At 52.4% G+C, this 10,418-nt stretch overlaps 1 protein-coding gene across 3 annotated transcripts; it reads right to left on the reverse strand.

The window, feature by feature from the left end:
- Window positions 1–682: 682 nt before the first annotated feature.
- On the reverse strand, window positions 683–9,662 carry CDHR4 (cadherin related family member 4). 3 transcript variants are annotated; one of them, XM_032289866.1, is made up of 19 exons: window positions 9,541–9,662; window positions 9,024–9,214; window positions 8,770–8,932; window positions 8,602–8,693; window positions 7,299–7,409; window positions 6,244–6,347; window positions 5,927–6,063; window positions 5,513–5,696; window positions 5,266–5,419; window positions 4,918–5,011; window positions 4,422–4,625; window positions 4,203–4,342; window positions 3,818–3,968; window positions 3,511–3,731; window positions 3,126–3,268; window positions 2,092–2,148; window positions 1,902–1,988; window positions 1,641–1,672; window positions 683–1,083 (listed from the first exon to the last, which is right to left on the reverse strand). In XM_032289866.1, exons 1-19 carry the CDS (start codon window positions 9,587–9,589, stop codon window positions 1,028–1,030), a joined length of 2,370 nt encoding a protein of 789 aa, XP_032145757.1. In that variant the 5' UTR covers window positions 9,590–9,662; the 3' UTR covers window positions 683–1,027. The 3 variants fall into 3 exon arrangements, with proteins under 3 accessions (XP_032145757.1, XP_032145759.1, XP_032145758.1); XM_032289867.1 differs by having other exon boundaries at window positions 928–1,083; window positions 1,641–1,669; XM_032289868.1 differs by lacking the exon at window positions 7,299–7,409.
- Window positions 9,663–10,418: the final 756 nt, after the last annotated feature.

Raw genomic sequence — 10,418 nt, forward strand, 5'->3', positions numbered from 1 at the left:
ATCTCATGTACCTCCAAATTTATACACCTATGTACCCACAGAAATTTAAAATTTAAAAAGAACATCTCAATAACAACAACAAAAAGCAACAGTGATCCAGGCACAGTGGCTCACACCTGTAATCCCAGAACTTTGGGAGGCTGAAGGGGGAGAAACACTTGGACCCAGGAGTTCAAGACCAGCCTGGGCAACATAGAAAGACCCCATCTCTACAAAAAATTTAAAAATTAGCCAGGCATGGTGGTGCATGCCTGTAGTCTCACCTACTTGGGATTCTGAGGTAAAAGGATCAATTGAGCCTGAGAGTTCAAGGCTACAGTGAGCCATGATTATACCATTGCACTCCAGCCTGGGCAACAAAGCCAGTCTCTGTCAGTCTCTCTCTCTCTCTCTCTTTCTTTCTCTCTCTCTCTCTCCCCTCTCTCTCTCTCATACACACACGCATGCAGGCACACACGCACACATGCACGCACGCAACATAGTTCTCTCTCTCTTCTGGATAGAAAAAGGAAGCAGGTTACCCTGAAGAGACATGCTGATTGGAGGCTCCTCAGTCAGTGACAAGGATGACAGCCTGTTATCTCTATAGAGCATCAGTCACACTGTCAGTCTGAGCATCATACAATGCCTTCTTAAAAGAAAAATAAAGTCAGGTGCAGTGCCTACAGTCCCAGCTATTCAGGAGGCTGAGATGAGAGGCTCTCTTGGGGCCAGGAGTTCAAGGCTATAGTGTGCTATGGTAACACCTGTGAATAGCCTCTGCACTCCAACCTGGGCATCACAGTGAAACTCTGTCTAAAAAAAAAAAGAAGAAGGAAAACCTTATTGCTCCCTAGAGTCTGCTCACAAGGCAGGGAGTTCTCCAAGTGAGAACAAGGAGGCACAGATTTCAGAGCTTCTCCCACATGTTAGCTACAAGGCTAGAACTTTTCTGTTTGTAATTTTGTTTATTATGAATCACCTTGAAAGCACAGCCTCTGATGGTGTGAAAAAGAAATTCCACACATAGTAAAGCAGCTACTTGGCCTCAAAGCCAGCGCCGGGCTCCCGTGCATGTGTTAAACAGGTAGTCTCTTCCTGTACCTAAAACCAGTAGGAGAGAGAGGAGAGTGAGGGGGTGCTGGTGGCCCCAGGAGAACTGCCTCCCTCTCCTCTTACCTAAGGGTAAGAGATTATTCCTCCAGAACCCTCAGTGTGACACCCCACCTTCTGCTGGAATCTAACTTGCCTCCTCCCTCCCTTCTTAGCAAATTCTCTGAACTCTGACTCAAATGCACAGGAAGCCTCCTTGATTCTCCAACACTGGACACCAACTTCCCTAAGGCCAATGCCAGATTACTCTCCCATAATTCACTGGTGACACTGGACTCTCTGGGGGCCTCTCCCCTCGCCATCATCCCTCCTCCCATTGTGGGCAGAGACCAGACCACGTATGAGTCATCTCTGGGCTCCCCAGGTATTTGACAAAGAATGGATGAAGCGAGAGTGGCAATGAGAGCAGACCCCATTCAGGAAAAAATTAGGTTGATGGTGGGTTCCTGGGAATAGGAGGAGATATTGAGATGGGGTAAATAGAGGAGGAGATACTCAAATGGGGTGAGGTCCCAGACAGAGAATAGTTTAGGAAGAGGGGGACTCACGGGAGTCCTGTGCTCTGCCATCAAAATGCTGCTGAGGGAAAAGATGAAAGGTACAACGAATTGAACCCTGCCCACAGGGGAGCAGATGAAGGCCTGCCCCTGGGGGACCAGAAGCCCACCTGCCTCCTCCATCCTCATGGTGCTACTGTGGGCACTTCCACAGGATAGCCATTCACAGGGAAAGGGACAGGCTTGGAGGGGGCTGGGGAGTACTCTGGAGCAGGCTCTGTGCTCACTACTTGAGATGGTAAGCTGACATACAGGCTCTTGATGCTGCTGGGTGCCTGGGATATCTCCATCTTCGGTACCTCCATGAAACCCTCGAGGGATCCCTTAGTTCCCTGGATGCTGGGGCATAGTAGGAGCAGCAGTACAGGATAAGGCTGTGAGCCTCAAACTGAGTTTAACAGATGGGCTCCCAGGCATAGAGAATTATGCAGAGGAGACTGACGTGTTTAGCAGCAGAGCCTGGGCTAATTTGCTGGGTGCTTGCAGCAGGTGGGCCAACCTAAAATGCCAGGAGGAACCAGCACCATTCCCCCATGTCTGTCTGTTCGTTGCTTCCTTCCCTCCTTCCTTCCTTCCTTCCTTCCTTCCTTTCTTCCTTCCTTTCTGAAATGGAGGCTCACTCTGTCACCAAGCTGGAGTACACTTGGATCTTGGCTCACTGCAACCTCCGCCTCCCAGGTTCAATCAGTTCTGCCTCAGCCTCCTGAGTAGCTGGGACTACAGGAGTTCACCACCACAGCCAACTAATTTTTGTATTTTTAGTAGAGATGGGGTTTCACCAAGTTGGCCAGGATGGTCTCGATCTCTTGACCTTGTGATCTGCCTGCCTCAGCCTCCCAAAGTGCTGGGATTACAGGCATGAGCCACTGCGCCTGGCTCACCCATCCCTTTACATTGGGAACAACCAATGTCTGTATGCAGTGCCCACATTGTTCCATCCCCTTTCCCTGGGCTCAGTCCTATGTCCACAAGGAACTCAAGAGTCTACAGGGTGAGCAGGAAAGGTTTCCAGTGGAGGGCAGAAATCAGGAATAGGGGTAAATGCCCAGTGCATGACACACTCACAGTTTCTTTTCTTTTGTATATATATATATATAAAGATGGGGTTTCACCATGATGGCCAGGCTGGTCTTGAACTCCTGACCTCAGGTGATCCACCCACCTCAGCCTCCCAAAGTGCTAGGATTACAGGCGTGAGCCACCGTGCCTGGCCCACACTCACAGTTTCAAGCCCTGAGCTTATCTACACTCCTCCCATTCCAAGACTGGATTCTGCCAGTGATGGAAGTTGCCTCCTCCCAGTGTCTCTTTGACCTTAATCTAAAGACCTCTGGAGGGAGAGCAGCCCTCCTCAATGTCAGTTTGTCGCTTACCCACTTGGGCATTGTCATCTAATCTTAGGTGAAACTGTCCATCACAACTGGGGTCCATAGGTGGGTTGGGGGCAGGTAGGGAGCACAAGGATAGAATCCCTACCCCTGGAGGAGCCTGCCAAGAAGCCAGCCCAGGACCAAGAGGAGAAGAGCACCAGTTGCTGTCAACACCACCACAAACCAGGGCTGCGGCTGCCAGAAAGCCTCTGTGTCTGTCACGAGCATGGGTGTCATCATTGAGGGCACCTGAAAAGGAGGCCACAGCCTCACCACTGCCTTGCCGAAATGCCCTACCATCCAGCCTTCCAAACCCTCCTTGGGTTACACCACCCCACACTCGTGATTTGCTCTCCAGCACTGCTGGGCTCTCTGCATTCAGCACTTCCCTCTGAACTGACTTCCCTGTACTTCCACCTGAAAAACTGGGTCTCCTCACCCTCCAAGGTCCACCCTTCCTGCCCCCACGAGGGCCCAAGGAGCCTCCTCACTGTGGTTCTGTGGATGCTGGTGGCCTCTCTGCTGGCCTTCCAGAAAACTGGATGCACAACAATGGTGGCTGTAGTGCTGAGGTGGGGGATTGAGGGGCCTGCATCAGCCACACAGATCAATAGCTCATAGGTATTGCGCTGCTCTGGCCAGAAGGGCCCCAACACAAGGTCACTGTGCACCAGCATGGCCCCTTGCAGGATGAATCGGTTCTGGCTATTTCCTGAAAGCAGAGTGGCAGGAGGAGGAGACCATTGCTGGTCTTGGCCTGCCCCTCACCCACAACCCGGTGGTGCCCATGTCCCCTACCTCCCACGATGCTGTAGGAGAAGGCCAGGCGCTGTGGCTCCTGAGGGATCCGGCATGACACCTTGGTCACCTCCACACTTCGGCCCAGAGGAACATAGATGGTGAGTTCCTGAAATGGGGGCTCACACTCGGGGGCATGATCATTCACATCCTGCAGAAAGGAGCCAGGTTAGGAGTGGGTGCAACCACCCCGCAAACCTCCAAGCTAGCCCCTCAACTCCTCACGACAGCCAGAGCCTAGGTATCAAGGCATCACACAACAGACACTTTTCTCCAGCCAATTCGTGGAAGAAACTGAGGTACAGAGTGGAAAAGCAGAACACCACAGGGCGATCTACTCCTGTCTTTCAAAGTATTTATTTCCAAAGCCTTAGGACACAATTACCTCAACCTCGATGGTAATGGTACAGGAGCCTGAGCGGTGACAGTTGGGGTTCTGGTCTTGTCCATGGTCAATCAGCAGGACAGTGAGCCTGTAGACCCTCTGCTGTTCATAGTCCAAAGGTCCCAGGAGGTGAACTTCCCCTAGAGAGGGGACCACAGCCTCAGGCTGCAGAGCCAACTCTGGCTCCCCGCTCCCATCCCAGCCCTAGGGTGGGAGTACCACTGAGACGGTCCACAGCAAAGGTGGAAGGACCACCAGAGGTGTAGTACTCAATGTTGTCATGAGGGTAATCCATATCCGTGCCCACCACGGAGCCCAGCAGAGTGTGTGGCGCTGCATCCTCCCGAACCCGGAACATGCGAGAGGCACAGGCTGGGGAGAACTCGTTGACAGGTGTCACCATCACCAGTACCGGCACCTCCGCTGAAGGTCATTTGGCAGTCAAGGAGCTGGCCTGGGGTGCCTATCCCTGACCCGGGGGTCTGAGGAGGGAGACATGGCCCTGCCCTGGGGGTCTAAAGAGTGAGAGGGTCTAAAGGGAGGGCAGAAGCCTTCCCCTGCTAGGGGTCTAAGAGATATATCCTCAGGGTCTGAAATGGAGACACCCCTGCCATACTGGATTCCGAAGGAGGAGAGATGACCCTGTTCTGAGCATAGGAAGCAGGAGGACAGAACAGCCTTGTCCTGGGTGTCCAGGCTGGGTGTGGTCACTTACTGGTCATCTGGGGCTGGCCACCATCAAGCACCAGAATGGAGGCTGCATGCTGGAAGCAGGATCCAGGAGTGTCACAGTCCAGTGTGGCATTCACCTAGCCAGAGGGGCTAAAAAGTAAGGTCCAGCCAAGGGCCTGGGAGAGTTCTGAGTGTCATGGGGCTGCCGCAGGCCAGGGCATCCACAAATAGCCCACCTGGATCCTGTTTTCCAGACTGTAACACATGCTGACTCAACAGCCGTCCCCCCAACCCCCACTCTTGTGGTCTCAGCTCTCACAGACCCTTGACCCACCCACCCCTTCCTGTTGCAAGCACCCTGCAAGTTGGTGTGGGAGCTGGGGCTGAGCACCTCAAGGACTCTGTCGTAAAGGCAGAGGCTGGCAGGGTCAGAAGAACTGCGGAACCACAGCTTGTAGTCCAGGGTGGCACCAACAGAGTCTGGATCTTCGCAAGTGAGAGTAGTCAGCACAGTGCCCACAGGTGCAGTCTCGGGGATTTGGGACCTGAGCGTGCCATGGCAGCAAGGCGGGAATCTGGCAGTGCCCTGAGTCATGGCTCTGGCCCCAGCAACCCAGGTAAGGTTCCCAGATACTCACACCAGAAGCGCTGGGAGACAGCGTGGGGGCCAGAGGTTGACCAGCCGTACGTTCATGGTGAGATTGAGCTCGGCACTGTCCCACGGCTGGTGCCGCTCAAAGGCCTTCACCTGCAGCCTGGAGACCACAGTGCCTGGGGTACGAGCTAACTCCAGGGGGGCAGTGGTCCGGACCACACCATCCGCTGCATGAGGCGGGAGGGTCAGGGAACATAGAGATCAGCCCCGCTTCCAGCTCAGTCCCACTTCCACCAGCCCACCAGATCCACAGGCGAAAGAGGCCGCTGAGCTTGGCCCTCCTGCTGCCCTCTCCAAGGCCAGACCCCCAAACAGGAAGGTGAAGAGGTAGTATGAGTCACCTCTGGACCAGCTGCAGAGGCATCCTGGTACCCACCCCTCCCTTAACACCTCTCACCATGACCAATGGAGAAGAATGGGCTGGGCATTGGAGACAGGATTTCATAGCGCAGGTTGACGCCCCGGGCCCAGACCTGAACCACCTCACTACCGGGGGCCAGGTTCTCAGGGATGGTGATATTCTGAGCCTGTTCGCTGGACCAAAAGAGGCGCACTGGTTCCTGCCCATTCCTGCTCACCCTGTGGGTCCACAGCTTCTTTCCCTGGGCCCCCCTCCTGTCAGAGCTAGGACTCAGCTCCAGCAGTCTCAGCCTAACTGATTCCCTGGGGCTAGGCCCTTCCCCCCCTCACTGTTCTAGGGTAGGGGAGCCTTACAAGAAGGAGACCTGGCTGGAGGAAACAGGCAAAACCTTCACCATCACCATCCCTTGGCAGCTCTGCCTTTGTCCGAAGGACACTGAGATCTGTAGCTGGAAGACCTGTGGTGCACCCAGAGCAGAAAGGAGCCAGAGTGTGTCTGTCCATCTCTTTGTCTATGCCCAGTCCTCCCCTTAAATAGGCAACCTCACTTAGGATCTCCAAAAGGAACCTCAACTTTCACTTTTCCCCATGATCCCCATGACCTGTCACTCTGCTGACAAGTATTCCTTTGAGCCCTATACCTTTGGGCCATAAATTATTCCATTAGGATGCAAACGGTTCAAGAGTAATAATTGAATCATTCACAATGTGAATTATCATTTAGAGTTGCTAAAAGCCAGTCACTGAGAGATGGAAGTTTTAAAGGGGGAACTTCTCTAATCTCTTCCACTTTTAGAATTTTTTTTTTTTTTTTTTTTTTTTTGCCCAGGTTGGAGTGCAGTGGCACAATCTTGGCTCACTGCAACCTCTGCCTCCTGGATTCAAGCAATTCTCCTGCCTCAGCCTACTGAGCAGCTGGGATTACAGGCATGTGCCACCACACTCGGCTAATTTTTGTATTTTTAGTAGAGATGGGGTTTTGCCATGTTGGCCAAGCTGGTCTTGAACTCCTGACCTCAGGTTATAACGCCCACCTCAGCCTCCCTAAGAGCTAGGACTACAGGTGTGAGCCACCACGCCCAGCCATTACTCAGGACTTTCTCTTACTGTGTGATTGTCCTAAACACTTTTCATTCTATTAGAGGGCCTGTGAACTCCCAGAGAGAAGGATTCCTCTTCTTTCTAGAACTCCAAAGCCCAGCACAAAACCAGGCTAAGGTGGGAGGACAGCCAGCATGGAGCAGCAGGTCCAGGTCTGAGAGAGTCAGTATTAGTTGAGGAGGCCAAGGAGGCCAAGAATACACAAATTTCTTTTGAAGGGGAAAAGGAAAAAAAAGAATACACAAATGTCTAAAAGGTAGGAGCTCTACCCAATCCATGGACTCCCCCAGATTCCAGGTCATGCTCACCTTTTGAGCCTGGCCTAGGAGGCCCTGGGATGGTGCCTGTAGCCAACCTTGCTCATTGATGGAGAAAGGTCCAGGGAAGTGTGGAGGGTCCTGGGCACTGATAATACTCATCTGACAAAACAGAGATGCTGGCCACCCCATTCAGCCCCCAGTGCCCTGAGCACCCCTATCAACATTCTCCAGCAACCCAGCAGGCACCTGCCTACACCCAATTTTCTTTCTTTTTTTTTTTTTTTTTTTGAAACAGAGTCTAGTTCTGTTGCCCAGGCTGGAGTGTAGTGGAGCTATCTCAGCTCACTGCAACCTCCACCTCCTGGTTTCAAGCGATTCTCCTGCCTCAGCCTCCCGAATAGCTGGGATTACACGCCTGTGCCACCATGTCCAGTTAATTTTTTTTTTTTTTAAACGGTGTTTCACTCTTGTTGCCCAGGCTGGAATGCAATGGCGAAATCTCGGCTCACTGCAACCTCTGCCTCCTGGGTTCAAGCAATTCTCTTGCCTCAGCCTCCCGAGTAGTTGGGATTACAGGCATATGCCACCATGCCTGGCTTTTTTTTTTTTTTTTTTTTGTTTTTTGAGACAGAGTTTCACTCTTGTTACCCAGGCTGGAGTGCAATGGCGCGATCTCGGCTCACCGCAACCTCCGCCTCCCAGGTTCAGGCAATTCTCCTGCCTCAGCCTCCCAAGCAGCTGGGACTACAGGCACGTGCCACCATGCCCAGCTAATTTTTTGTATTTTTAGTAGAGACGGGGTTTCACCATGTTGACCAGGATGGTCTCGATCTCTTGACCTCGTGATCCACCCACCTCGGCCTCCCAAAGTGCTGGGATTACAGGCTTGAGCCACCGTGCCCGACCTTTTTTTTGTATTTTTAGTAGAGACAGAGCCTCACTACAATGGCCAGGCTGGTCTCAAACTCCTGAGGCTGCCTGCCTCAGCCCCCAAAGTGCTGGGATTACAGGTGTGAGCTACTGTGCCTGGCCATTACCTGCCTTTTTTTTTTTTTTTTTTTTTTTTTTTTTAACAGCAGTAATGCAAAATTGTCATAGAGAACTGAGAACACATAGCAGATCTTGAAAGAAGAAACTCAGCCCCTGAGATGTCCCTGTGGGAACAGCCATGGTCACTGGGGGTGAGCAGCCCTCAGCAGTGCTCTCCGAGAACATGCATCATGTAGAGGCTCATCTATGCCTTTGCTGCAAGGTTCCTCTGCAGGCTGTGCCTGGCCAGGCAGGATTAATTTACTCTCTCCATCCCCCCAGCCCCCATCCTGTCACCCACCATCCCATGTTCTAGGCTCACCTGGGCTCCGTGGAGTTCCAGGCCTGGGAGGAGCAGAATGTACAGCCGAGCCCCAGGTCTGACTGTCTCTGGCACCCGAATCATTTCCCCAGCTGGCCAGAGGGGAAGTCAGGGAGGATCTGTTTGGGCCATGCCTGCCCACCTCCTACTGACTGCCCCTGGCCTCACCTGGACTGGCAAATTGACCAGCACACTGGATATGGCTAAGGTCCCGCTGCACATCCACAAACAGTGGTCCCTCCGTCACATAGTTGCCGCATGTAAACTTCAGCCACAGCTTGTAGTGGTTCACCATCAGGGCATCCAGTCGAGCAGAGCTGCTCAAGGTCAACTGTGGTGGGTAGGCAGTGCCCATGTGGAGCTTGGATATTTTAGGTCTGCCCTTTTGCCCCCACAGTCCCCAGTTGTACACATGACCTTACCTTGCCCACATAGGTCCCTTGCCACCTGGCCAAGCTGGGTGGGTTGAAGAAGGTGGTGGGTGGCTGGACATTGAGCAACTCCAGGGTGGGTGTGGGTGTGTAGGAGGAGCAATTGAAGGAGAAAAACTGAAGGACTGTGCCAGGGCCCTGGCTCTCAGAGACATTTATAAACCAGGGCAGGCTGTGGAGGTCTGTGAAAAGCAGAGAATTCAGGCTGGAGGCTCCCCAGGCTGATGGAACCACACATACTAGCATAGTTCTGTCTTTTTGCCACAGAGCCTGGCCACACCTTGGGGCCAAGCAGCTAAGGTCTTTCCTTGTACCCAGCATCCAACATTTCACAGATGGGGAGTGAGAACTTGTTTGAGGAAGCAGCCAAGATAAGGGATGAGGGCCAGGGGTTCAGATTCTTATACTTTCCTACCTCTCCCCCAACCCCTGTCCTCTATGGTAGCTTATTTAGGAAGGTCAGGATATCAAGGGAAAACTAGGGTTCCCCCACCCACTACCTCCTTACCAGAGACCACCAGAGCAAAGAGGAGCACGAGGAGCCTGAGCAGCACCATGATGACCTGAAGACAGAGACAGCAGAGGAGGCTTCAGAAAGCTAGGCTGTTTGTCTGACCTACCCTGTTGCCAGGTCAGTTGCTCAAACATAGCTGGGCAGGCGGGATTCCTGGGCCTCCCGGATTCTAGCCCCACCCATCCCTGTTGACTGAGTTCTAGACCCCTGGCAAGCTTCCAGAGGCTCAGAATATCCCATTTTCCATTGCCGCTTCATTACTACAACTCCAAGGGCATGGAAGTGGAGGAGGATTGAGGTTCAGATGAGGAAACTGGTCATCCAATCCTTGGAGATAGAGCAAGCACAGCACCCAGGAAAATTGGGCCCAGGACCTGCTAACCCACAGAGTCTCAACTCCATCTGGACCCCCTCCATTAGAACATTATCTGTCTATAAAATACGAGCCCAACCATCAACAAAATCTCTCAAAATTTGCTGGGTGTGGTGGCTCATATCTGTAATCCCAGCACTTTGGGAAGCTGAGGTGGGAAAATCACTTGAGCTCAGCGGTTCAATATCAGCCTGGGCAACAAAGTGAAACCCCTATCTCTACAAAAAATTAGTTGGATATGGTGGTGCAGGCCTATAGTCCCAGCCATTCAGGAGGCTGAAGTAGGAAGATTGCTTGAACTCCAAGAGATCGAGGCTGCAGTGAGCCATGATTGTGCCACTCTACTCCAACCTAAGTGGCAGAGCAAGACCCTGTCTCAAAAAAAAAAAAAAAAGTTGTCTACATCCAACAAACAAAAGGAATCCTTTATGATAGAAATACAAATACTGTTTACCTTTGAGAATATCAATTGGATAGGGCACCAGTTGGCTTCCAGGAG

Source organism: Sapajus apella, unplaced genomic scaffold, assembly GCF_009761245.1.
Source record: "Sapajus apella isolate SASKATOON/1434 unplaced genomic scaffold, GSC_monkey_1.0 scaffold23, whole genome shotgun sequence".
NCBI lineage: Eukaryota > Metazoa > Chordata > Mammalia > Primates > Cebidae > Sapajus > Sapajus apella.